This window comes from Camelina sativa, chromosome 20, assembly GCF_000633955.1.
Source record: "Camelina sativa cultivar DH55 chromosome 20, Cs, whole genome shotgun sequence".
Classification (NCBI taxonomy): Eukaryota; Viridiplantae; Streptophyta; class Magnoliopsida; order Brassicales; family Brassicaceae; genus Camelina; species Camelina sativa.
The window spans coordinates 3,383,623-3,410,133 of NC_025704.1; the positions used below are offsets into that span (position 1 = coordinate 3,383,623).

A 26,511-nucleotide genomic window follows, 5' to 3' on the forward strand; every position below is an offset into this window, starting at 1 on the left:
GGGATGTTGAACTAGGAGAACAACAAGGTGGAGATCAAGGTTTAGAAGATTTCTTCAAAAAGGTATTCTTTTTTATATATATATGAGTGCTGCTATATTACTCTATCAAATTGCTTTACCTAAGTGGTTTCCTCTTTGTCTTCTTAGGTTCAAGATATTGATAAACAGTATGATAAGCTAGATAAGCTTCTAAAGAAACTTCAGGTACATACCAATGACTTTTCTTACCTTTCACTTATTTATTTTTCTCTGCTATGATTGTTGGCTTTCACTTGTCAGTTGCTCTGTGTTATTTTTTGTGCTAAGTTATATATCTTAGTTTTGACTGTTCAATTTTACTGATGTGGTTGTTGTTGTTAAACCCTATAGGCTGCCCATGAAGAGTCAAAGGCTGTGACCAAGGCTCCTGCCATGAAGGGTATATTTGTTTATTCTGTACATCTTTTTGTCAATGCATATTACTCGGAACTTGGAGATTATAAAGGGTTGTTGCTCTAGCAGATTTAAATTTTTTGATATAATGAACTTTAGCTTAGGCACTGGAACTAAGATACAAGGATTTGTTTAAATTAACCATACATACATGTCTGAGAATTCGAGTTAGACAGTTTATATTTCTTAAAAGACAGAAAAAAAAATCGTAGACGATAACTGATGGATCCTAACTTAGACACAATTCTTGGCTTTATGTGCTTGAAGCTTAAGCGTTTGGGTTAGTGTTAATGGTAGACCTTAAACTTAACATATAGTTTTTGTGTGTTGCTCCTTATGTAATGGACAGCAATAAAGAAGAAGATGGAAAAGGACGTTGATGAAGTTGGAAGTATTGCCCGTTTCATAAAGGGGAAACTTGAGGAGTCGGACAGAGAGGTAGGGTCACTGGATCTTTATCTTCTACTTTTACAACTCTTGAATTTATATATTTGAATGTTGATACTCATTCAAATGTTGTAGAACTTGGCAAATAGACAAAAACCTGGATGTGGGAAAGGATCTGGTGTGGATCGATCAAGAACAGCAACTACACTGTAAGCATTCTTCTTTTTCAATAAGATAAAGAAGAAGTTCAGCTGTTATTCATTTAAATGTTGTAGAACTTGGCATACGGATGCTGTAAATATTCTTTGGTATGACCTTTTATATGCTTTCATTCTCTGCAACAGTTCCTTAAAGAAGAAGTTGAAAGACAAGATGGCTGAGTTTCAGGTAGGAAGAAAAATATAACTTTTCAAAATTATATGGAAACTGTTATTTTTAAAACTAACATGCGACTTGTTTTAGGTTCTACGAGCGAATATTCAACAAGAGTATCGTGATGTTGTCGATAGGCGTATCTATACAGGTATGTGCGATGATGTTATCTGATTGCATTTGTTATTCCCTTCTACGTTTCTTCTCACTTTTTATTTTTGTGTGTTTTGCCTTGAATTAGTAACTGGGGAGCGGGCAGATGAAGATGTAAGTAAAGTAGCCTCTTGGTTTCATTATGGTCTCAGAAGTTTGAACAAAACGCATGCCTTACCGTTTCTTGTTTTTCAGACTATTGATGAAATGATTGAAACTGGAAACAGCGAACAGATCTTCCAGAAAGCGATTCAGGAGCAAGGAAGAGGACAGGTTCGAGCATTTCCATTCTAATTGAGAAGCAAGTGCTTTGGACATGGTGACACTTTATTATATGTCAAATGTTTAGTAATAATCCAAACATTTAATCTTTCCCAGGTAATGGACACCTTGGCGGAAATCCAAGAACGTCATGATGCTGTCAGAGACTTGGAAAAGAAACTTCTTGACTTACAACAAGTATGTTGGATTCCTCACAATCTCTTCTTATACCGAGTTTGATGCAATCTGTTAATCAAACTCTTTTTGTTTGGCTGAGAACTCAAATTGTATGGAGTCATTCGCGTAAAGACAGATCTAACAGGATCCCTTTTTCTGCAGATTTTCTTGGATATGGCGGTTTTGGTTGATGCACAAGGAGAAATGCTTGACAACATAGAGTCTCAGGTAATTTGGTATTTATGAGTGCTGTTGATATGAAAATTAGAAGGTTTCAAAATTACAGTGTATATAGTCCTTTTAAGTTGATACATGAAGGCAGTGCAATAAGTAAACAATGATGAATGATACTTTTTGGCAAATCTAGGTGTCAAGTGCAGTAGATCACGTGCAATCAGGAAACACGGCTCTTCAAAGAGCAAAGAGCTTACAGAAGAACTCAAGGAAGTGGATGTGTATTGCTATTATCATCCTCCTTATTGTGGTTGCAGTGATCGTTGTTGGTGTTCTCAAGCCTTGGAAAAATAAGAGTGCTTGAGGAAATCCAGAGAATGTACAAAGAAAAAAAGCAAATTATATCAATCCTTTGCACGGCTTCGAGTGAGAGAGTGTTTTGTTTATGATGTGTGTGTGTTTTTTTTTTACCAGGAAACATAAAAACAACAAAATTCTATATTCTTTTAACTGGGATCAAACAAACCAATTTTCTCTTTTCATTGTGCAATTTAACGTGGATAAGTTTCATAATTGACTATTTCTGTTTTTATGTTTTGTGTGTTTGCATTTACATGGCAGGAAAAGAAAAAAAAAGGTAATACAAAACATTGTCATCCATCTTTCGTTGACTTTTCAGATACTCATGAAAATAAGCCACTTATAGATGATAGTATCATTACTATTGTCAATGGGAAAGTAATACAGTAACAGTTGGTTCAGATCAAGGCTGAATTTACTTTCACATACACTGGTGATCATCAATTAAACTTTCATTCAAACCTAGAAGTTGCTTTGCTGTTTTCGCATAATCATGTGCTGTCCTTGCTGGGAGCATATGTATATATGCATATCCTATTCTAAATGGGGCACCTTTTATTAACCACAAACTATTCACCTAACTCATTAACACGTTCAAACCATCATTCGGAACTAGAAGCTAAATACTTTTACCGAGGACATTCGGTGCTTACAAACACAAGCTGACTTGAGGAAACAATCGGAGTTTTACTTGGAAGGATATAATTCCATTCATTCGATTTGCCTTCAGAAAGAAAGAAGAGAAATAAAAAAAGCCGCAAACATAGTTCATCAATTATTTATTTGGGTGCTGGTAAAGCCCCCAAAATACACAAGTTTTAAAAGAAACTTTTGCGTAACCATAACAGAGTCTAGAAACCACCACGGAGACGGAGGACCAAGTGAAGGGTCGACTCCTTCTGGATGTTGTAGTCAGCCAATGTGCGACCATCCTCAAGCTGCTTTCCAGCGAAGATGAGACGCTGCTGGTCCGGAGGGATACCTTCCTTGTCCTGGATCTTAGCCTTCACGTTATCAATAGTGTCGGAGCTCTCAACCTCCAGTGTGATGGTCTTGCCTGTGAGAGTCTTCACAAAAATCTGCATACCTCCACGAAGCCTTAGCACCAAGTGAAGTGTAGACTCCTTCTGGATGTTGTAATCAGCCAATGTCCTGCCATCTTCAAGTTGCTTTCCCGCAAAGATCAACCTCTGCTGGTCCGGTGGGATACCCTCTTTATCCTGGATCTTGGCTTTAACGTTGTCGATGGTGTCAGAGCTCTCCACCTCCAAAGTGATGGTCTTTCCAGTGAGAGTCTTAACGAAGATTTGCATACCACCACGGAGCCTGAGAACGAGATGAAGCGTAGACTCCTTCTGGATGTTGTAGTCAGCCAAGGTACGGCCATCTTCAAGCTGCTTACCGGCAAAGATCAACCTCTGCTGGTCCGGTGGAATACCCTCCTTATCCTGGATCTTGGCTTTGACGTTGTCGATTGTGTCAGAGCTTTCCACCTCGAGGGTGATTGTCTTTCCGGTGAGGGTCTTAACGAAGATCTGCATCTGTAATTCACAAACAAAGATTGATAAATACCCAGATCACTAATGTACCAAACCTAGATAGAATTAACAAGTTATCAATCGATACAAAACTCAATTTCTTTAAGAAAATCGAATCAAATTCAAAGACAAATAATTCGATCTGCGGAAAAAAACACGAACCCTAATCTATCGGTGAAACTCAAACCGAACAAAATTCGAAAAACAGAGACTCAATTGCGATAGGAAGAAACAAGTAATCGTATTAGAGATTCAGAATTTTTACCTTGATCACGAGTGAGAGATTAGGAGAATGATAGATGATTATTAGGTTTTCGAGATTGGGAGCTGAATTGTGAAAGAGATAAAAGAGGTCGTCGGGTTTTATATAAGTTTATATCGAAGAAGAGGATGAGGACGAGACGACGAGTCGGTCACGAGGAAGGTGAGGCGGTGAACCATTAGCCAATCAAAACTATTATGACGTGTATTGGGCGTTGTTTACACGCTACTTCTTGAATAAGGGCCACATTATAGTCCACGGGCCAATGAGGCCCAAATAGAACCTTTAACAAATTAAATACTAAATTTCACTTACAAACCACCATACAACTAACACTAATAAAAGTAAATCATGAGCGGTAAAGGCTTCGATGACGACGATCAAATCCTACCTGAAATTCCTAACGCTAACATTAGGGTGGACAAATTCTCTAATCTACGTGGTAACGATGCACTTGCTCATTGTCACCGTCGAGACTTGCTTGTTCTGGCCTTTACTACCAAATTACCCCCACGTTTGGGGAGATATATAGTGTTATCGGCATGGTGATTTTTCAATACATTACTGGCGTGATAGGGTATGCTTCCGTGTCGCATCCTTTCACAGCCGTGTTAGGACGCATGAGCCACTTGTTCGGTAATGTTGCCATCCTCATGCTTTTGGTCCACACCGTTTCTCACCAAGTCCTTCTATGGATTGCAATACCTTCTTCTTTGTGGCGATCGGTTCCGTTTTTCTCTTCTCTTTCGTTCATTCAGTTTGTAAAGTTAACTCATCCCCACCTCACCAGTTTCTTTTATGTTAGTTTCTTTCTTTTTGTTTCTTACCTTGTTGATTTCTTTGAGATTTTCATCAAAGCTTCTCTAGCTAGTTGAAGCATTTCGGTTTCCCACCAGAAGGTCCAGAAGTAAAACCATCTTCTTTTTTTTTTATCATTGCTACGCCTAAGCAAACTCAGAGAGCATCCAAACGTTCAAAATTCTGCTTAATGGAAATTTCTGATACAAAAATAAATAATCAAATTGATGAATCAAATTAATGCAAAAGTTAGTTAGTTAGTTATAACCGTTTCTGATTTTTGCTTTCACCTATACATGTATATATATAAGCCGCCTCATCTCTTAGAGCTCTTACTAATCTTCAACTTTCAAGAAGAAAAAGAAACAAAGAAATGGCTAGTGAAAGATCTGAGAAGCTCCATAACTTGACTCTAGCGATTATGATGCTGGCCATGGGATACGACCAGGTGGCGTTTTCGATGGGAACAAAAGCGACTTGGTTCCAACCACATTACTTCGGCCTCTGCTCTGTCGCTTACGTTCTCCTCGTGATCGTCGCTGAATTCGAAGACGACGTGGTGGTCAAACGTTTCGCCGATTGGATCAGCCACATGCTTGGATTATCTGCTCTAGCATGCCTCGTAGCAATTGTGTCCGTGGAGTTCGCAATCGGATTGGCTTCTCTTACCGCTCTCGTTAGTTTCTGGTATCTCGTGAAATACCTTAAGAGCCACGAAACCTTAAACCCTTCATCCCTAGATTCAAGCTGCAGCTCAGAGAAGTTAAATCTTGTCATCTTGGCGGCTCTTGGAGGAGCCATGGTGTTTGTCCAGATTGGATTAGCCATGGGATCACTTGAGAAAACTAATCTGTCCCCGGTTTACTTTGGAGTCTCCTCTGTTTCGTATGTGTTCTTCCGAGTCATTGAAGTGCTTGAAGAGAACGTCACTATCAAATCAGTCTCTGGTCATATGAGCCGTTCTGCAGGAATACTCAGTCTTGTTTGCTTCGTGGGATTGGTTTCTAAAGAATTTGCCTTAGGTATCTTCGTCTCTACGTTATTGTTAGTCTTGCGGTACATTTGCAAGATTTGGTGCGCTAATCCAACTGCTCAAGATTTGGCCGCGGAAGTTCAAACGCTACGTTATTGTTAGTCTTGCGGTACATTTGCAAGATTTGTCCAATCTGACGATCTTCCTTAATCCGCCGGCGCTGAATATTGTATAAACAGAATCCAAGATTCCGATGTAAAAACCTTCTTCCGGTCATATTAGCATAAACCCATTTTGGTGATACAAACTCCTTATTGTATTATAGTGAACATGAAAGCCTAAAGAGAACCCATAACAAAGAAACAATGATGGTTTTATTAATTTGCATCTTAACCCTTTTGTTTTAACTTTACTGATCCGACTTACGATTCAAACCGATTCTAAAGACTGCAAGCAAGGTTAGTGGTTTCAGTTGTTTGGCCAGATTGCGATCTCAGAGTAACCATCTTCAGTAGCACAAGCCCTGAACATACCAGTAGTGTTAAACGGCATTGTGACTTCACCTTTAGCAGAGACAGCAACGAGTCCACAGCTTCCTCTAGGAACGGATTGGTCAACAACATAAGCTGCTGCCTCGGTCAAAGACAAGCCTTTATAATCCATGAGTGCAGCCACGTCTCTAGCCACGGTTCCACGGATGATCTCTTCTCCTTTACCTGTAGCTGAGACGGCACAAAGGTGGTTGGCGTAAGTTCCTGCGCCAATGACTGGCGTATCCCCAATTCTGCCAACCATCTTGTTGACATAACCGCCCGTTGATGTAGCCGAAGCTAGATTCCCAGCACTGTCTACGGCTACACATCCGACTGTTCCGATTTGGCTGTCGCCACAATTTTCAAGTTCTTTCGGAGGAGTAGGGGCTGTGTAATCCAACTGTTATAAAGGAATTCAAAGTTTTGTTTAGTATCACATGAAGACAAGCCTCAAGAACTTGGTTTCTAAGAAAATAAACATAGTACCTGGACTCGATTGAATTCTTTGGCCTGCTTCAGCCTTGCAACGTTTTCAGGAGTTATGAAATGGCTAGAATCGACCGTCTCAACTCCCTAGAAAAACCAAAGTTCAGAGAAAGCTTTACAATGGACTATGAGTTTAACTATCAAAACAAGTCAAATAGCTATATGTACACTGACTGACATGAGCTCTAGCGAAAGCTTCAGCAGCATCGAATGCAAGATATATATGAGGGGTTTTCTCCATGACGAGGCGAGCTAAAGAGATGGGATTAACGACAGTGGTCAGGCCAGAGACAGCTCCACATCTTTTAGTTTTACCTTCCATTATGGAAGCTTCCATTTCAACAGTGCCTTGAGTAGTTAAGACAGAACCTTTACCAGCATTGAAGTCCGGGTGATTTTCAAGTTCACGAACCTTCAGAAATAATGATCAATCAAATCATCCATAAAAACAAAAATGTAAAAGACAAAGAGTAACTCAGAAATTATCAAGCCTTGAGGAGTATAATGAGAGAGACTTGACGAATCTCAAACGCATACTTAAAAAATTGATTATTTCAGAAATGGTGATCGTATTCATTTTGGGACTAGTCTACTGACTGATGATCACTACGAATTCTCCGTTTCCTCATCGACTATAGTCTAAACTATAGTGTAAACACAAGGATCCGACCAGCTGCCATATGTGCATAAAAAATAATACATCGAGAGAGAGAGAGAGAGAGAGAGGCGTACGACGAGTTCGGCGACGTCTAAGGGAGGCTTGCCGGATTTGAGGGCGGAGACGCCAAGATCGAGGCAGTGACGGAGGGCGATCTCACGAGGGATACGTCGCTCTTCGGGGAGATCGATCGGGATGTCTCCAGCTCCGCCGTGTAGAGCTATCGCCCACCCAACCATCGCCCGCCGGATAACTTAAAATAAAAACACGTTGGCTCACTTTCCCAAAACTTGCTTTAGTTCACAAGATTCTTTCAGATGTTTAAGTAAAATGAATTCATAATACAGTACTCTTGTCTTAAACATTTGTTTATTAATATAAATTACACTTACAGTATTACTCCCAACAAAAAATCAAGTTTTTTTTCTTTATCGTGTTGTTGTTAAACTAGTCACTAAATCCTCTGCAATTAGCAGTTTTGCCTATCAAAATCTATGTAAATGAATTTCTTTAAAAAAAAAAAATCAGCTACTGTAAAGTGTAAACTCTCCGACTGTTTCAACAAGAGCCTTGAGACTTCTCTCATGATGATTCATCTTGGTCTTCGAAATATGATTTCTCCGACTTCAAAACTCCCTATACGCAATATTATTAGACAACAAGGATCAGGCTTCATGTTCATATATTTTAATATGTTTTGGTAGTATATAGAAAAAAGTGAGAAAGAAACCAAATGTTACCTGTATGATCAGGATGGCTGCTTCCTTATGTATGAGCTCATTGTACCCTTGGCAACCATAATTCTGAACGCAACTTGGGCAACCTGTTTCAGCTGAGCAGCGGCAAGACTTTAAGAGATCAAGAGCCGCTTCGAGAAGCTCAGTGAACATTGGACGGATCTGCAGAGCAGAAATGTTCAAGAGTTACTTATCATTCAATTCAACAAATAAATCTTTGAGATTTTTTTGCTTTCACAATTTACCTTGGCGGAGATGCCAGTTCCTCCACGATGACGATCATATAGTAAGATTCTTGATGGGAAATAGCGTTGCTCTTGCGGATTTGGACATTCTGGAGCTAAGTCTGAATAGTTGCAACGCACAAATAGTGGAACAACGTGGAGAAGAGCATGACAAGCGGCATGTAAACCAGCACGGAATGATAACTTATTCCCCTCAACTTCTGATTTTACTGACTCAGGGACTTGAATCCAAACAGCCTATTTATATTATCCATAAATCAGTCTTAAAAATCACAATGTAAACAGTAAGAGTATGTGTGTGTGAGGCTGCAGGTTGAAGACAAACCTGTGATTGGTAAGAATAACTTGGGAGTGAAAGCTCAACATCATCAATTACTTCATCGTTTTTTCTTCGGATACGAAGAAATCCAAACCACTTTGTTGTCACTCTACATGCATTACTTTGTGCTGTTGTCCTATTAAGTTGGTTCTTAAGAGCCTTTAATACGTAAGCCTGAAACATGAACTTAGTAATGATTTTTTCGCAAAGATTCAGAACTATCAAACAAGAAACACCAAAGTTTATACTTACAGTTTTACCACCAGTTACATGGATATCAGTGTAATCCCGAGTCCTGGTGTAGTAATCCACGTCTGCTAATTCACACCAAGCAATCTTTTCTTTTATATCCAGACTCGTGACCAGATAGGTCCTTCCTTGGTTCATATAAACAGCTCCTTCATATACCTGGAAAAAAGCTTTGCTTTCCTCGATTTCATCGAGAAGATCTTCACTTTTCTTTTCCATGACTCTGTATCTTACTGTCTCTATGGCCCGGATAGAGACTTTCTTCGTAGGCTTTTTCTGAGAAAACAAGCAAAGGTATTTAGAGCTAGGTAAGGAAACTAGGTTTTGGGTTGTATTTTTCAAAGTAGCTCGAATATTTACCTCTCGACCAATATAGGTCCATATTCTAGAAGCAGAATCACGGGATGGGTCAAAAGTCAAGTATCCTTTGTTCCTGAGTGACCCAAGAGCGTCGCTTATGCCAGAACCAAAGTGTTGTTCATCATACTGCAAGCTCAACGGATGCTCAAGAGCAGCACAAGCCAAATGCTGCACAAGGACCTACAAGAAGAAAAGTATCAAAGCAAGTCAGTATAATCTCAGCTAGAGTTAGTTGGCACAAGAATCCAAACAGTATACTACTAACCTGCTCATTTTGAGAATCAATAACGCAGCACTCGATTGGGCTACGAAAGAGTTTGTTCGGGAACTTCATGAAGTATTGGTCAAGCGGACCAGCAAAGGCAACATATACGGCAAGAGAAGGCCGTTGTCGTCTTCCAGATCGCCCGGCTTGCTGCCAAAGACTGAAACTCAAAAGTTATCAGTTGCACATTATGGAATTTAAGTTCTAAAAGAGAAAATAAAAAGAACCAATCAAACTGATTTACCTGGCAATACTGCCGGGAAAACCTAAATGAAGAGTTACATCGATGTGACCAACATCAATCCCCAACTCAAGTGCGTTTGTTGCAGCAATACCACAAAGCTTTCCACCAAATAAATCGCTCTCTATTTTCCTCCGGTCCTGCAAAATATTGATCTGGTAAACGCAATTCATCTACAAACAACACCAAAGAACAGACACATAAAAATAGAAAATGTACCTCAGCAATGTAGCCTCCACGATATGAGGATATGGCTTCAACCAAATGAGGGGCAGTCTTTTCTAGAATTTCACGTCTGCGGCATATTTAATGGATGTCAAACTCCATCAATCAAATACTCTAGTGTGAATTGTTTTACTATCAGCGGTAAACAAGAGGACTTACGTCAAACATAAAACAAGTTCACAGAGTTTGCGAGATGGACAAAAAGCAATGCAACGTAGGCCATGTTGAACCATCTCTGCGAAGAGGTGTGAAACTTCAGAAGCTGGGCTGTAAAGAAATGAAATGATATTTAATGTTAGCTATAGATGAAAATACATATTGATTTCTTGTTAGCAAGGCCAATGACTCAAAAATTACCTTGATGGTGTATCGGCAGCAGCTCCATATGGTTTACCTGCAGCAGCTTCACTACTGCTCACGAATTTCGAACTTTCTTCAGGTTTCTGTGATACAATAGATTAAGGAAACATTGAGTAAATAAAGTTTTAGAATTGGTTACAAAAAAAAAAAATCAAGGAAACTGAATTATACACTTGTTGGAAGAACTGATGGATTCCACAGGACAAAAAGCTTTTCAGAGGAAGGACTTCCATCATTTTCTATCAGCTCGAGCTCAGATAGGTTTGCAAGCTCCTACACCAATAGCAAATCACGTTTTGATCCAGAATGATAGATTTGGAGAGGCGAATATTTTATACAGATGATTGGTAATGTAGGCCTACCATGCAATGTTGTCGAGGATTAGCAGAAGTTGCAGTGCAAAATATGAAAGAAGGATTGGCACCATAAACTGAAAAGTAGATAAGTTTGATCAATTCAAAGTCTAAATGGACGAAATTCGTAATGAAGGCTATATTGGTTTAACCATGGGATCAGTATTGCACCATGAGAGCACAGGCGGCGAAGTCTTCTCAATATAAGGGCTGTGTGGCAGCCAAATGGTCCCTTGTAAGTATGGGCTTCATCGATCACAACATACCTGAAATTATCAACTTAGAACTTAAATCATTAATGATATATGGGCTTGTTCCTCTCTACACCAGTTCATGTCTTGCAATGCTTCCATTGATATTATTCAAACTTAAAATGAGAGGAGATAAAACCTTCATAGGAAGATGTGTTACCTAAGGTTAGATAAAATCCGGCTAAATTGTCCATGGAGAGGCATAATTGACATATGTAACATATCGGGATTTGTGATCAGCTACATGCATAAATTCCAATACTGTTAGACTTGTTAGTTAGAGAATTATGTCTTCGGAATTCAGATGAAACTGAGTGAATGAATCACTAATCTATTGGGGGGGAAAATGACAATAAGACATTACCAGTCTAGCATTACTCCTCAGCCATGTTCTATCCTTATAAGGAGTATCACCATCGTACACTCCCATGTTTATGCTTGCTTCGTGTCCTTTAATCAAATCAGACAATGCTCTTAATTGATCCTGAGCTAAGGCCTATTCAAACAAACAGAGAGTCTCTTTCTATTATAGCAGTTCTAAGAAGTTGTATGATCTCTTAAGCATAGAAAACTCAAAAGAAAAAGAGAAAAAATGAGTAACCTTGGTCGGAAATAAGTACAAGGCACAAGAATCTGTGTCTTTACACAATTCCTCAAAGACAGGCACATTATAGCAGAGAGATTTTCCACTGGAAGTCATAGTTGCAACCACAACATTCTTCCCAGACAAGGCTGATGAAATTGCTTCAGCCTGATGGCTGTAAAATTTATTGAGTCCAATTCGTTTCAAGGCAGACTTGGTGGTTTCTGAGAGCTCATCTAACATTTCGACGCAGGCAGCTCTTCTAGCATTGATAACTTCAACGTGAACTACCTGTCCATTAGATCCAATACCATTCCTGAGATGTTCGACCATCTCCGATGGTTGCAGTGAATTTGTGTCATGACACAAAGTCTGGGATTTACGAGAACCAGAGAAAGAAGTGCCGTTCCCAGCCTGTCTAGCTTTGTTTCCACTAGAAGCTCTACCTTCGCTGGCAAATTTAAGCATGTCCTCCAAGGAAATAGCTATTCCACACTCACCTCTATTCTTTACCAGTAGTGATTTGATTGACTCCCACAATTCAGACTTAAAGGAAGTCTCCCGTTTTTTCATGGCACTAAAGACCTTTGCAAGTGGAGTTTTCTTACGAGCTGGTTTATAATCTGTCTCCGGATAATCAGCTATAACTATAGCATTCTCATGGTTCACAGCTTCAAAGTCATCAGTGATAACCTTTACAACCTACAACAACCATTGCGAACAACCATTGTGGTTACATATTAAAACATTTAGCCACAAAATAAGCAAGTATACTTGAAAAAAGATATAGAAAAATCACCTTGGGGCATATAACTGAGAGATTCTTAACGTCTTGTATACCAACACGAACTCCAGACATTGCTAACCGGAAAAGAGATTCCTTCAAGCGGGTTATATACAACTTCTCTCCCATTGATTGAATAAGAGACGAAAAAAGATTCAGAAACGCGAATGTCTCCATAGACAACTTCACCCAATCTGGACAAGAACACAAAGAGCTAGTTCTTGTATCCCATGACATCAAGCACTTTGTAGAACTTGGAGATGTCAAGCAATTCCTAGACTTCAAAACCCCAGCAAGCTTCTCTGTGTTCTGACCCTTAAATGCATCATTACAATCAGACTCCAAAGCACCATCAAAGAACCCATATGGACAAGCTTCTTGATCCCGTTTTCGTTTCTCCCCAACACAATGGCTCTCAGCTGCTTTACCGTTTTCATCTTTCAAGGTTGAATATTTCGGAATCCTCACAGAAGCACTCAATGAGGGTTTTAACAAATCGGGTTTTGGAGTCTGTGGTTGTTCCTTCTTAACATAGGGAACCAAACTCACGAACTCACCGTCATTGTTAACAACAGCAGCAACTCTACTCTTCAGACTCAATTTATTTTGCTACAAAAGATAAAAATTCTAAATTGTAAACGATACAAACGAGCATTAAGATTTCCCAAGAAGGGTCTGATAAGGGAAGAAACAAAAAACGAAACTTGTAATCAGAAGCATTACCTTGTAATACAGATGGAAATTGGGAAAAAAAGAAGCGGGAGGGAAAGAGGATTTTAGGGCAATCTTAAGGTCTTGGATTGTCCCGTCGGAGGAAACGTAAACGGTCGTCGATTCGCCGGTAATGCTTCTGACAGAGATCGCAACAGTGCCTCCGCCGCTGCTTCGTCTCTCGCTCGCCATTACCGAACTTTTACTTTTTTCCTTCCATTAACAAAGAGAAGAAGTTTTTATTTATGAGACTTTGTTGGGCTTTTTTCAAACCGACATCGTATTGATGGGCTATGGCGCGGGATTTTTTGACACAGGTGAGTGGATTCCGCACGTGCGAACTATTTTTATAATACAATCTGATATTATATGTTCGAAGGATACATCATCATCATACTCAATTACTCATACATGCTCAATTTGAAGAAACAAAAACTCGAGTTGCGTTCATTGATTTTGGGGGAAACCATAACTTTGTGTTTCTTCTCCAATTTTTTTTCATGGTACAAATCTACATACATCTAAAAACAGAACCAAGGAGTGACAAATCCTATAAGAAGGTACCTCAAGATGATTAATATGTAAAGGCTAGTGATTGCAGGTATGCTCTTGCTTTTGCAGCCATGGCCAGAGATTCTTCATCTTCTCGTTCCTTTGCGGTTGTCACTGCTGCAACATATGCTAATCTTGCTTCTTCCATCTTCCTCAGTTCAGTTTCATCTACATCATCCTGTTGTTAATGTTGTATTCGCATCAGCTTTACATATGACCCCGGTTAAAAATAAAAAAGAGAGATGATTGTAGTGTGGTTTTTGACTTACAAGATATGGAATATGATCAAATTCATATGGTCTTGCATCATAATCCCTGTCTGGTTTCTTGGAATCGGGTTTCGCCAGAGTTTCGAATACCCGTGTGAACGTAGAGATTTCTCCTTCAAGAGTATTTAGCTGTTCTTGAAGCTTGATTGCCTTCGTCCCTGATGTATTTGCTTCCCATAGAGTCTTCTCAAGGGCAGCTTGCTTGTCTGCAAGTTTGATCTAGTGAAAACAGCGAAAGGAAGCTATCAACAAGTGAGAGCAAACTGAGTATTCCCCACTTTGTTTAAAACCACATTCCAAGTAAAGACAAAGGAAAAATCTAAAGACACATTATTGAAAGAGGTTTACCTTTGTGTCCGATAATTGTAACTGCATAGACTTGATCAACATATCCTTCTCAGCAACCAATCGTTTTGTTGCTTCAAGCTTTTCTTGGATATCGTTTACCTGGTTCTTTGACATTTCCATTGACTTAAAAACCTCTTCTTTCTCCGATAATTTTGTCTGCAAGTCATTCACTTGCTCTCTTAGTCTAGTCAGTTCTTCCTTTTCTGCACCAGCCAAAGCCTTCGTGTTTTCACCATCTTCCAAAGAATTGTTCATAATATCACTATTGTCCTCAGGGTCTCTCTTCTTTCTTCCTGGGACTGTTTGAGAACCATTTCTTCCCTTTAGATCAGATACATGCAAATACAAGCGAATAAGTTAGTTATACAGCCGAGCATTGGAAAAACATTGAGTAACATTTGGCGAGGAGAATTAAAACCCAAAACCACCCAAAGAAGTTTTTTTTTACAAGTTTGAAGACACCAGTGCTCCAACAGAGAACTATCATTACAACAATTTACTTCTCATAATAATAACTAAAAACACCAATAACCCCTTAATGGATATACAAATTATGAGTTAAAGTCATTAGCCAAGATGATATCTGCTCATACCCCAAAAGGAAAAGATAACAAATTCAAATCATTTATTTGAGTACCTACCAGTGTTAACCCAACCAAACACTACAAGTCTTAAATATAAGCTATGCAACCAAGCGCAACAGTGTATGGATAAAATGCCATAAAGAGATGTGATAAAGAGAGATCAAACGAAGACAAGAAGATTAACATCTTACCCTTCTGGACAAGGAATCTTTAGAAGGCATCTTAGTGTAGATCATGGAACCACGCCGCTTAAACGAACTCCTTTCTTTATGTTCCTAATAGCGTTCAAATGAGAAGAAAGCTCATTACAAAAAATTCAACCTAAACAATGAAATCTACAAAACTATTCAGAAATTTCAGATTTTTATTATCAATTTCTCTCACATTTACACATATCGACATTTTCCCCCAAATAAATCCGTCAAAATTACTGCAAATTTCTCAAAATTAAGAAACCAAATCCGTCTAAAACCCCAAACATAATTTCGATGAATTTATCACCAAATCCCCTCAAACCCCAAAGCTTTTGAGCTAAAACGGCCCAAGAGAGTTAGAAAAGAAAAAAAAAAAATTACCATGTAATGCTCGATAAGGGGAACCATCTCAACGAGATCTTTTAAGAGACGACGATCTAGATTCTCGTTACCGGAGTTCGTACCGGCGACAGATTGGTGAGGAGACAGTCGGAGATCGTCGTCGCCGGCAAGCCACGAGCTATCATCCCCAAATCCAGAATCGCTTTGCAAATCCACGAAATGCTGCTGCTGCTGTTGCTCATACATCTTCTTCACCTTCCTCCTCCGTAGTAGTATAATAGATCTGCTTCAGTGATTTATGATTAAGTCCTCAACAACCCCCAGAGGTCTGACTTTGGATTTTTATTCAAAATAAATTCATTCTTCGAGTCTGAGCTTTTTTGGATCTCAATCCCTTTTTTTTTTTTTTCCTTTCTCCAACGTTCATCTGAAACAACCAACTTAAGATTACTAATTTACCCTCATCTTCTTTCACAATTCTCTGGATTTACCCCATGACTTTTTGAATTCTTTCCTTTTAAACCATCTTTTCCTTCTTTTAAGGTTCCCTTATTTCTAACTTTCTAACATTTTTATGCTTGGTTTAAGTTTGGAAATTGACAATTAAGAATCATGTAATAGAGATTTCATTTTTATTATTTCAATCACCAAAAATAGTAAATAACAATATCATAATAATGTACTTATTACTTATTTATTTCTTTCTTTTTGGACAAAACATACTTATTACTTATTGGATGTGGGTAATTATGATAGAAAACGAAATATAGGCACCGTAGTTGTAAATCTCAATAATACAAGGTCTTAAACGCGCTCAAGGAGGTCGTTTCAATTTAACATTTGTAAAACCGTAAAAGTAAAACAAAACCCAAAAAAAAAGGTTACTTTTGCTACAAGGTCCTACATTGGCTATATGCTCTTTATATATATACGTATTTCAACCATAACTGTAAAAACCCTAATTCGAGAGAGAGGTCATGGAAAATAACCGTCTTAGAAATTACCGGCTGCGCGGGGACGACGAGGAGGGAGATGCTCCTCACTTGCCTTCGACGATAACTCGTAATAAGGGGAAAGACAAAGTCGGATCCTCTTCTTCCTCCACCATGGCTCGGCCTCCTTCCAACCATGCTATCGTTACCAGCCTTGGCTTTGATACGGATGATGAGATTCGCCCTTTTCGTCCGTATCACTCTCATTCACACTTTTACAATCTCAGATCCCTTGATGAGGAGATAAGGCAGTCAGTTGCAGCAACCAGTTCCGCCCCGGCTATAGTAGAAGAAGACATAGTGGGGTCCTCTTCTTCATCCACCGTGGCTCGGCTTCCTTTCAACCATGCTCATACTATCGTTACCACTAGGCCTGGGCACTAATACCCGTTACCCGTACTCGACCCGTTACTCGGCTCGTACCCGTCCCAAAAAAAAGGGTACCCGCAGCTTTAGGGTCGAGTAAAGGGTATTATATTTATATTACCCGTGAGTAAGGGACGAGTATAGGGTATTAATTTAGTTTTCAATACCCGTCCCGTTATTCGGCCCTTTACCCGTTTTGCTACCCGACCCGTAAATACCCGTTAATATTTTGTATTATTATTATTATTATTTATTATTAATTTATAGAGTTAGAATTAAAACCTAAGTTCAACTTAGCCTAACTGAATTAATATATTATTTTTATTTTCAAAATTCGTAATTTTATAATTTTGGAACTATATATTGCATAAATTTATGAATTTTTCATTTTTTGGATTTCAAAAAAAGAAAATTATTATTGCGATTATTAACATTTTTCTATCGGGTACTCGTTTTCCGGGTAATAATAAAGGGTCGGGACGAGTAAAGGGTCAACTATTTTTTACCGGGTACCCGTAACCGTTAGGGTCGGGACGAGTAAAGGGTCGGAGAAAATTCAAGGGTACCCGTCCCGTGCCCAGCACGAGTTAGCAGCTTTGGCTTTGATGATACGGATGATGAGGAGGAGAATCCTTCTTTTAAGCCTCCTTCCAAGCATGGTATCGTTAGCAGATTTAGCATTGATACGGATGATGAGGAGAATGGCCCTTTTAAGCCTCCTTCCAACCAGGCTGGCTTTGATACGGATGATGAAGAGAATCGCCCTTTTAAGCCTCCTTCCAACCAGGCTATCATTGCCATGGCCAGCAGCCTTGGCTTTGTTGAGGATGAGGAGAAGCTCCCTTTTAAGCCGTACCACTCTTCTCATTCATACTTTTACACGGATCCCACAGCCCTTTTTGAGGAGATAAGGCAGACTTATGGATGCTGATGAGGAGGATGTTGCTAGTAAGATGATGATGATGAGCAGCACATGATGATTTATGGTAACACTTTGCCTGTTAACTTACTTGTATAATTGTAGTTATAGCTCCTTCAAGTTAGTTGGTGTATCGAAAAATGTTATGTGAGTCTTCTTTACGATAACAGTGCTATTTTCAATGATGAGATTTCTTTACCATTACAGTAAGCTTTAATAGTAACAAACAAAAAATAGTATTGCATACAAGTAATAACAAGATAGATCCAAAAGAGTGTGTGAAGATGATATATAGAGGGTAACAAATGATTTCGCATAACATAGGAAGCTTCTCGAAAACATTGGAAGCCTTCTTCCCCTTAATAATGATATATTCCTCAAAAGAAGGATAAAACCCCAAAGAATATTTGAGATTATGTTCTAAAATGCGGTTAGCACAACCGGGTCGCACTAGTCTTCTTCTTAGGTCTCAAAAGATTATGGACCCACGAGATAAAAAAAAAACATGATTTTCGAATGTACAAAAGAAACAATCAAGATATAGCTAAAAATAATAAACTATAATCCCTTTTTTGAGATATAAAAAAAAATATTAGAAGAAAAAAAACAGAGGAATCAACTTTGGTGTTTTTACCGGATTGTGTGTTTGGTTTTGGTTTTTTGTGTTTAGAACTTCTATTGTCCCGTCTTGAGCCGTTTTGGTTTCCGAGTTTGCTTGACGTCCTCGTTTCTGGTTCGAGAAACTGGTCCACGAGCTTCATGATCCTATCAGTAGTAAATAAACTAAAAACTATCATGATCAAACCCAACAAAATTGTGTTTGAAATTGAATCAAACGTAAAGAAAAATAAAGAAACCTTGAAGGAAGACGAAGACTGTTTAGCGAGCTCGATTTCAACGGAGATGCTTGCTTTCGTTAAGTCCACCCCTGAATTCTCCAATGCTTCTCTCAGTGTTTTCACTAAACTGCTCCACACAAAAGTTATAAAAAAAAAGAGAGAGGTAAATACCTTTTTGTTTTAACTGTTACAAGATCAAGAGGAAAGGTCTTTTAGTTTTTTACCCTTGTGAGTAAACACTTGAAATACTGATGTTACCCTCAAGAATTTCCTCATCTTCTACTTCTTCTTCTTCTTTCAATGGCTGAGTTTGACTCCGAGAACTCGGGATTGGCTCTACGGCTTCTGATGACGCGACTCTTGTGTGGAACTGAGGTACAGGGTTACCCGCAATCACAGGAGAGAAAAAATTGTTGCTTTGAATCGACAATGGAAAGGTCGTTGCGGCTGTTGGATGATCGATAGCAACGCCTTGAGCTGTTGCAAGTACCGGAACCGGAATGTTGTTCTTCTCTTCTTCCAGTTTTGGAGCAAAAGCAACGGTTCCTTCAGGTACCAGCTGTTGATTGTTTCTCTGCTGTAATGTAACCAGATTAACATTACATGGTTTGTTTGTTTTCAGTTTCCAACCCGGTAGAAAGAGAATGAGGTATGGTAGGAAAACGTGAGATTGTGTTTACCCAATTCAATAGCTTTGCAGGTTCGTGATTCCATCCTTGGTAAGAGGTTTCATACTTGTCTGCTTTCTCCTGTAAGAATTGAATATACTCGATAACCTGTACAAAGTTTCAAAATAATATATTTTAGAGATTAAGAAATGATGAGAGTGAATAATCTGTTACATAACTTTTGAGAGAAAATCATAGTTATACCTCTAGTAGGAAGGAGGCCTTGTCCCGCTTTTGGTCACTGTTAGGTATTAGTTGTCTCAACATTTGAAATCTGCAATGGAGATCCATTAACAATGTTTGATTAGTCTCACCTCTCTGCTAAACTCTATAACCAACTCCGCTTTTGCTACATATCATATCTATGAGTACAACATATTCAAGTCTTACCTATCATTGATCTTACTCCTTCTTCGTTGCTCTGTAGCAGAATGTTTAGACCTAGGTGTGCTCAGCTTTTGATCGTTACCAGAACCTCTCACATCTGCTTTTACCCTCAAATCGACTGTAGAGAACGAATCGGTCAGATATTAAGCTTGTTACGGTTTAGAAAACATAAAGCTGACATTTTAAAAAATCAAACCTCTATGGCTCTGGCTAGTCGAGGAGCTTTCTTTCTTCATAAGAAAATCGTCTTCATCATCTAGATCATCTTCCTGTGAACTTCCTTTTGCTGACCTTATCATGTCCATGAAGCTTTGGCTCTTAAGCCCAGATCCTCTGCAACCAAATTGAAACCTTAGTCGATCTTCCTTTTTAAGACCATAGACCGAGTGATAGAGGAAAGAGAAGAGTTGAGACTTACTGAGAGGAAGAGCGAGAACTGAAACCGCTCATATGGTTATTAGTCAAAGACTGGGACCGTCGTTCCACCACTGGCCATTGTCCCACAGTTGCTGCAACATCAGCTATAAATCAAAGAAAACAACTGATATCATCATTTTCTAAACACATGTAAACTAGTCTAATTTAACATCACGATATGAATATTCTTGTTACCTCTCATATTTGCTCTCTCCCCAACATTATTCTCCTTCCTTGTCTGTCCCTTCTTCCCAGAAACAGATTCATCCCAGAGAGTGAATCCGCTAGCTGCAGCAGCGTAAGAGCTGCAATTAGAGTTTGAATTCTCGTCCAAAATGTTTCTTTCATTACCACCACTAGCTTGCGCAGCAGCAGTGAACATCATCGGTGGTGACAACTCCGGCTTAGGAACTCTCTGATGATGATGATGAAAATAAGGAATTGGGCTTATAGTGTAAGTCCCTATACCACCAGGAAGTACGTGCTGAAGCGGTGGTGGAGGTGCAGGGGGAGGTGGCTTCTCGGACGCTGTAGTGGTAGTGTTAATCCTACTAATCTCTTCTTTACCACCAACACATTCTAACGGTTGAAGAAAATCATGGGTTTTCAAGTTACTACCTGCTCACAAAATGAACGTTGAAAGAGATTAATTGAGAGAATGTATTCGAAGGCGGAGCTATAAGCGACATGTGTAACCCCATAGAAAAGGGTCCCCAAAATTCTGTGGGCTTAAAACAGAGTTGGGCCCATAAGGACCCAAGAAAATAGCAAATGATCCATCATGATTCGTCTTAAAGTCAGATCAGATGCACGCGCGCAGAAGCGGAAAAAACGTGACGCCTTTAAGAGAATCTAAATAGTAGTAATAATTTATTAAGAAAAGGGTAAAAGAGTAAAATGAAAATACCTTGAGAGGAAGGTGGTGGTGTAGGCTTTGGATCTGATGGGTGGACGGTTGAATGACTGCAGAGCGATAAAAAATCATGTGTTGGTTTTCTACCTGTGAAAATTCTTCTTAATTAAAAAAAAAACCCCAAAACAAAACAAAAATAAATCTTGTAAAAACTAAACTCTTTTTTTATATATATATATTATGATAATATATTAGTATAACAGATAAATAGTGTTACCTTCGGTTTTGAAGGGACGAGGTTGAGGAAGCTCCATGGAACAGCAGCTTCGACAATTCTTGAATTTTTAAAAAATTAAAAAACAAAAAACAAAAAAAAAATATTATAATTTGTGCGCGGGAATTTTCAGAATTATGCAGCTGTCTCGGATAATTCTTGGCAAAATCGACGGAATTAGCTCAGATCTGCGACTTGTATCAGCTAAGTCAATAGATGTTGTCTTCTCCGATGGTCAAAGAAGCGGAATTGAGCTCAGAAGGCTCTGAATTATGCTTTTTCTCCGTGAAAACAACTCGAATTCTGGTCAAATTCCAGCTCTCGATTTGACCTAAATCGGTCTACGGTGCAGCTTTCACCGAGAATTGAACCGGAATTCGACCGGAAGAATCGTCGGAAACCACCAAATTCGTGGATTCGATAGATCTGTCATCAGAATTGAATAGAAAAACACAAGATTAACCATAATTCAGCAGAGTTCATAGCTTAAACCAACTCAATTTTGCATAATTCAAGTCAACCAATGAGTATAAGTCAAAATCTAAAACCTAAATTAAACGAACGGATTTAGATTTTAGAGCTAACAAAGACGTACCTTCTTCTACAACGAATCAAACCACAATTGTGTGAAAGCTTGGTTTGAATTCCGAGATTAAAAAAAACTCTTCGATCTGATCGGGAAGAAACCAAAAAAAAAAAAAGATCAGCCAGAGAGCTTATCTCACTCTCTCTCTCTTTCTCTTTCTCTTTCTCTCTCTCTCTCTCTCTCTCTCTCTGTTTTGAGAGGAAAACGAGAAGGCGGAAATGTTTTATACAGTCATTATAACGCTCCCCGTTAAAAATATAAAAACACGGAGTTATTTAAACGACGTTAATCTAACGGAGTCACGTGGTGGATGTCTCTTGGTTAGTTGCTTTCTAGTGTAAGGTAACAGAGTGGGTTTATCCGTTTAGCGGCGCTCTTTTTTTTTCTTTTTTTTTTAAAAAAAGGTAACAAAAATAATACACACACACGCACCAATTTTTACTTATTTTATTTATTGTTTCGTTTTTGGTTTAATCGATGTACTTACACAACACAACACTACTACGCTTTTGTTTTTTATCGTGTTCGACGATCCCAATATTGTTCCTAGTTTTAAATATTTTATTGTTTCTAAGAATTACTGCGATAATCAATTATTGCTCGTATGTACCTTTTACATTATTTAAATTAGTATTTGAAGTTTTCTATATGGAGTATTCGTTAATCTCAGCAAAATTTACATTGTAATTTATAGTCGAGGAATCGTAATTTGCTAACATAAACTCTTTACTCATTTGTTTTCCTGATTAATACTATTGTATGTGACATTTATATTCATTGACTCTACCAATTTAATGGTCATTTTTCAATATTCGTTGTCGGCAATTGAAACTCACATGCAGGCTATTAATTAAACTCTCTCTTTTTCTTTTATAGGCATGCATACGAAAAAAATATGTTTATAATAGTATGCTACTACAATCATGGCGATCTATCGAACATTAAATCGTCACGGATTCATAATTCAATACTCCAATTAATCAGCTTGTAGTTGTTGGTGACGTTTTCCTTTTCTTTATTTCCTATATTCATTACTATAAGCTTTTGGCGTGTCAACGCACTCTTTTTATTTTTTACTACATAAATTACGTACGTCGACTAATATTCGTCGATGTAAATGCAACCATACGAAATACGAAAATCAGTGAAGTAATTAAAAAATGGGGAGATATCTGATACTACTAGTGTTCAAGTCCTCGGATATTCTTGTATTTTTCGTTAACTTAATACACCAAGACTTAAATGAAGCGAAAGAATAAAGTTGATGAAACCATGTGTCTCCTCATCATTTTCTACCTTTTTCTTTAATCAAAAATGAAAACATAAGAGTTGAATCCTTATAACAAATAAATTTTTTTTACTAATCTTGTGTCGCTGTTTAGAAAATCATGCGTATAGGATTGATAACATAAATTCATACACACTTCAGCTGCTTCTGCAATTACTTCGTCTATATCCTGATCATTTTAGACAAGTTCGATCTAAACGGTGCAACGATACTTGTTAATTTTGTAGTAAAATTTGTGCAACAAAATGATGGAATATAGGGGGACAAGTATGATTTTGTACGTGTATGCGTCTTTGTGTTTGTGTGAGTGGGGATATATCATATATGTATGTAGCATTAGGTGGAACAAAGACAGCTATTCTTTTGTACAACGTCATTAACAAATTGTCAAAGAAAACCATAATCAAGACTCTGATCATGTGAGCTAAACCCATATTATATTTAGTTGAATGCCACTTGTTACAACACTAATTAACTAATTATTCGAAATTAAGTAAACCAGATAGACGACTTACAATACATATATATTTTAAAAGTTTAGCTACCATTTACTAAATTAACATATGTAGTGTACAAATTTGAGTTAATTAGGTATTAGAAAAAAAAATATTTCTTAAACCCAAATATATCAAATGTTTATATTACATTTATATTCAAATGAACAGTATTTTTTAATATTCCAATTGAACAAAGTATTGTAAGTATACATATACTGATTTCAAGTTTTCGCATACTAATTCTTTTTCTCAGTATATTACATTTAATTAAATTTATTTTAACAGTATATATTTATAAAAAATATAAAAATAGAGTATGCCTCTTTCAAAATAACTTTTAAGTTTGTGAAAAAACTCTTTCAAAATAATTCGAAATAACGAATAGAAATTAACATATATATATATGAGAAATACCCTAAAATAGCACTAAACCAAGTTTTATGGACAACTATAGCACACATTCCATAAATTTCCAAAAATAGCACTATTTAACACATTAAAATATTTAAAATTAAATTTTAGAATTTGTTTTTTTATGTTTGGATTCTCAATTTACATTTAGGGTGTAGTTTTGATAGGTATGGTTTAGTATTTTGAATTTAGGATTTAATTTTAGAAGATTAATTAGTGCTATTTTTGGAATTTTAGAGATATTGTGCTAAATTTGAAACAAAAACTTAATTTCGTGGTATTTTTGAGAATCTCTCTATATATATTTGTATATCACATAACCTCGTTTCATGTTTCTTGAGTTGATTGTAAACTCGTGAATTCAAATATTCGGTCTTATCTATATTCATGCCCACACGCATATGATTCCGACCCAAAGTTAAAGTTTATTCAAACATAAGAATGAATTATTCATGATGGATCTGAATTATAAGAGCATAGGAAAAATTACCTTCCCCTAATGCGTACAAGCTAGACATTAATTTACGCCCATAACTTGTTTGTTGTAGTTAAATCTGAAAATAGAAATATAAAATAAAAATTAGAGAGAGAGAGAAAGGTGAGGTGAGGAACTATAGCTGAATAGTGTTGGATCACATGAGGAGGAAAATGGTACAAAATAGGGAAAGAGCAAAAAACAATAACACATCCCCACATGCCCTCCACTTTGTCTCGTGAGTTGTTAGGTTGTGCTTAAACACGCTTTATCTCCTCCTCCTTTATATTCTAGTAGTATATAAAACCATGAATTGTAGTATTATAATGATCAAAATCACTCGCAATCTCATAGTTCCTCGATGATATGTATTATTTGTATTCGAGATTCGATTTTTCTCTAAAGCACGAGAAATTGGTTAGATACATTAAAAAGAAAAGAAAAAAAAAACAAATGGAATTATTAAGAAGTTTTTTTACACGTTTTGGAGAAAGAAAGGAATAATACAAAGGGAAGTAAATTAAAAAAAACGAAATGGTCAATTCAAGTGAAAAGAAGAAGAAGAGGTTAGTGTGACGTCGTTTTCATGGTGTGATGTGGGCCACGTGAACTGACTCTGCAACTCACGTGAGAAAAACACTGTTGTATCTCAAGCGTCAGGACATAAATAGATTTTCGAACATTAAGATCAAAGGACGATTTAGTAATAATACATCTTGACTAGGAACTGTTTATTTGATAGGGAGAGATTAAAAACGCCACAAACCGACCTATCCAGTTCTCCTTAACCATTCGTGGTTCGGTTGGCCATAATCATGCTCTCCTCGTCGTCTAATATATAATTCAGCCAATAATTCAAATTATTATTTGCCATTTTACGTTTTTCACCATATTATTTGCCATTTTCTATTCAACTTGACTTACTAAAAATGAAAAAAATATACTGTATAAAGTATGTTTCACACAAAATAAAAAAAAGTTTGAAGTATGATACTATATTTTAACAAATAAAATAAAATAGATAATTTAAAACAAATGCTTATATAACACTATTTTTAAAAATGAATTAACTTTTAAGGCGTCCATATAATACCATATTTTATTTTTAACACATAAAAAATCTATTGAATTAATTCTTTAAATAATACTTGTAGAGGAGAAAATCATTCACGGAATCGCAAAATCTCTTAAGAAAATATATATACATATGCATGAGTCACATATAGTTAATCAATTATCATATGATTATTTATAGTACCTTGATCTAATTCAAAATAAAATCAATGTGAGATCTCAATCTCATCACAACCTTACCCACCAGGTTCAATGCACACGCTAACAACTATTTTAAAATCAAGATTTGATAGTTTATACTAGTACTTAAGAAAGAGTGAACAATATTCAATCAAACATCTATTCACATATTGATATCTACTGATTAAGGAATATATTTAATCAATGTTCTTTACCTGAATTTCTTACATTTGATCAAACCTTCCCTTTTCAAAAAACTTAATAATAAAAATGTAAACCTTAATAAAAAAGGGTTTAAAAGCTTAATAAGTTTTGTCAAACATTAACAGAAAAGAGTGTGTGGGAGAGAGCATCTCATCCGAATTAGCTGTCTTCTTTACTTCTTTGTTGGCTTGTAAAGGGGACTATTAGTTGTCTCTAATCATTGTTATTGTCTTAATAATATAACAAACAAATTAAAATAATCATAAAAGCAGAGTAGAGAAAAAGAAGAATTAAGAAGCTGGATATTTGAAGGGGAAAAACAAATGTATTTAGCAATATGCGGACATTCCTCTGTACAATGCACAGGAATCCTCTTAGGGATCAGTTAACAAATGCTTATAAATCTAACATGTGACTTAGGGAAAATAACAAGAGAGATTAAACAAAGTAATGATGCCATTAAATTTTATAAATTAGTAAAATAAACACATACGATCGATCTCGAGAGAGAGAGCTTTTTGGATCTTAAAAAAAAAAAAAAAAAA

The 26,511-nt window shown here is 37.2% G+C and overlaps 7 protein-coding genes across 9 annotated transcripts; 2 read left to right on the forward strand and 5 right to left on the reverse strand.

Annotated features, from left to right (window-relative positions):
- On the forward strand, positions 3–2,529 carry LOC104772164 (syntaxin-132; the record flags this gene model as incomplete). The annotated part of the gene is made up of 12 exons (XM_010496809.2): positions 3–62; positions 148–204; positions 370–418; positions 782–870; positions 955–1,028; positions 1,164–1,206; positions 1,282–1,342; positions 1,433–1,458; positions 1,540–1,617; positions 1,723–1,803; positions 1,945–2,010; positions 2,150–2,529. Coding segments are annotated over 12 exons (855 nt in total), but the record flags the coding sequence as incomplete, so codon positions are not given.
- On the reverse strand, positions 2,984–4,243 carry LOC104769011 (polyubiquitin 11). The gene is made up of 2 exons (XM_010493126.2): positions 4,120–4,243; positions 2,984–3,857 (listed from the first exon to the last, which is right to left on the reverse strand). Exon 2 carries the CDS (start codon positions 3,855–3,857, stop codon positions 3,168–3,170), a length of 690 nt encoding a protein of 229 aa, XP_010491428.1. The 5' UTR covers positions 4,120–4,243; the 3' UTR covers positions 2,984–3,167.
- Positions 4,468–6,066, forward strand: LOC104769014. Its single transcript, XM_010493130.1, is given in 4 exon segments — positions 4,468–4,503; positions 4,505–4,642; positions 4,644–4,724; positions 5,363–6,066. Coding segments are annotated over 4 exon segments (942 nt in total). The 3' UTR covers positions 6,050–6,066.
- LOC104769013 (isoaspartyl peptidase/L-asparaginase 1) lies at positions 6,144–7,919 on the reverse strand. Its single transcript, XM_010493128.2, has 4 exons — positions 7,639–7,919; positions 7,085–7,318; positions 6,907–6,993; positions 6,144–6,820 (listed from the first exon to the last, which is right to left on the reverse strand). The coding sequence occupies exons 1-4, from the start codon at positions 7,801–7,803 to the stop codon at positions 6,356–6,358; spliced, it is 951 nt and encodes a 316-aa protein (XP_010491430.1). The 5' UTR covers positions 7,804–7,919; the 3' UTR covers positions 6,144–6,355.
- On the reverse strand, positions 7,883–13,456 carry LOC104769012 (uncharacterized ATP-dependent helicase YprA). The gene is made up of 19 exons (XM_010493127.1): positions 13,260–13,456; positions 12,552–13,145; positions 11,771–12,454; positions 11,534–11,665; positions 11,330–11,409; positions 11,090–11,184; positions 10,928–10,995; positions 10,737–10,838; positions 10,563–10,648; positions 10,365–10,472; positions 10,200–10,275; positions 9,984–10,120; positions 9,740–9,899; positions 9,475–9,654; positions 9,118–9,390; positions 8,872–9,039; positions 8,547–8,783; positions 8,305–8,463; positions 7,883–8,200 (listed from the first exon to the last, which is right to left on the reverse strand). Exons 1-19 carry the CDS (start codon positions 13,437–13,439, stop codon positions 8,147–8,149), a joined length of 3,573 nt encoding a protein of 1,190 aa, XP_010491429.1. The 5' UTR covers positions 13,440–13,456; the 3' UTR covers positions 7,883–8,146.
- On the reverse strand, positions 13,633–15,952 carry LOC104769015 (kinesin-like protein KIF15). The gene is made up of 5 exons (XM_010493131.2): positions 15,576–15,952; positions 15,192–15,275; positions 14,417–14,737; positions 14,069–14,287; positions 13,633–13,977 (listed from the first exon to the last, which is right to left on the reverse strand). Exons 1-5 carry the CDS (start codon positions 15,780–15,782, stop codon positions 13,822–13,824), a joined length of 987 nt encoding a protein of 328 aa, XP_010491433.1. The 5' UTR covers positions 15,783–15,952; the 3' UTR covers positions 13,633–13,821.
- On the reverse strand, positions 17,996–22,042 carry LOC104769016 (transcription factor BIM1). 3 transcript variants are annotated; one of them, XM_010493134.2, is made up of 12 exons: positions 21,847–22,042; positions 21,255–21,677; positions 21,032–21,087; positions 20,320–20,742; positions 20,126–20,228; positions 19,904–20,040; positions 19,711–19,825; positions 19,525–19,594; positions 19,333–19,428; positions 18,877–19,229; positions 18,671–18,779; positions 17,996–18,578 (listed from the first exon to the last, which is right to left on the reverse strand). In XM_010493134.2, the coding sequence occupies exons 4-12, from the start codon at positions 20,507–20,509 to the stop codon at positions 18,489–18,491; spliced, it is 1,263 nt and encodes a 420-aa protein (XP_010491436.1). In that variant the 5' UTR covers positions 20,510–20,742; positions 21,032–21,087; positions 21,255–21,677; positions 21,847–22,042; the 3' UTR covers positions 17,996–18,488. The 3 variants fall into 3 exon arrangements, with proteins under 3 accessions (XP_010491436.1, XP_010491435.1, XP_010491434.1); XM_010493133.2 differs by having other exon boundaries at positions 18,877–19,226; positions 21,032–21,124; XM_010493132.2 differs by having other exon boundaries at positions 21,032–21,124.

Excerpts from the sequence above, each read along its gene's own strand:
- LOC104769011 (XM_010493126.2), bottom strand. The coding sequence starts at position 3,857 with ATGCAGATCTTCGTTAAGACCCTCACCGGAAAGACAATCACCCTCGAG.
- LOC104769013 (XM_010493128.2), bottom strand. The coding sequence starts at position 7,803 with ATGGTTGGGTGGGCGATAGCTCTACACGGCGGAGCTGGAGACATCCCG. Across the intron at positions 7,319-7,638 it reads TAGACGTCGCCGAACTCGTC|GTTCGTGAACTTGAAAATCA; the intron begins GTACGCCTCTCT and ends TTATTTCTGAAG. Across the intron at positions 6,821-6,906 it reads AAGAATTCAATCGAGTCCAG|TTGGATTACACAGCCCCTAC; the intron begins GTACTATGTTTA and ends CCTTTATAACAG.
- LOC104769012 (XM_010493127.1), bottom strand. The coding sequence starts at position 13,439 with ATGGCGAGCGAGAGACGAAGCAGCGGCGGAGGCACTGTTGCGATCTCT. Across the intron at positions 10,839-10,927 it reads ATCCTCGACAACATTGCATG|GAGCTTGCAAACCTATCTGA; the intron begins GTAGGCCTACAT and ends CTATTGGTGTAG. Across the intron at positions 8,464-8,546 it reads GAACTGGCATCTCCGCCAAG|ATCCGTCCAATGTTCACTGA; the intron begins GTAAATTGTGAA and ends TCTGCTCTGCAG.
- LOC104769015 (XM_010493131.2), bottom strand. The coding sequence starts at position 15,782 with ATGTATGAGCAACAGCAGCAGCAGCATTTCGTGGATTTGCAAAGCGAT. Across the intron at positions 15,276-15,575 it reads CCCTTATCGAGCATTACATG|GAACATAAAGAAAGGAGTTC; the intron begins GTAATTTTTTTT and ends GAACGCTATTAG. Across the intron at positions 14,288-14,416 it reads TACAATTATCGGACACAAAG|ATCAAACTTGCAGACAAGCA; the intron begins GTAAACCTCTTT and ends TGTTTTCACTAG.
- LOC104769016 (XM_010493132.2), bottom strand. The coding sequence starts at position 21,291 with ATGGAGCTTCCTCAACCTCGTCCCTTCAAAACCGAAG. Across the intron at positions 21,125-21,254 it reads TCGTCCCTTCAAAACCGAAG|GTAGAAAACCAACACATGAT; the intron begins GTAACACTATTT and ends GAATTTTCACAG. Across the intron at positions 19,230-19,332 it reads CTGCAAAGCTATTGAATTGG|CAGAGAAACAATCAACAGCT; the intron begins GTAAACACAATC and ends GTTACATTACAG.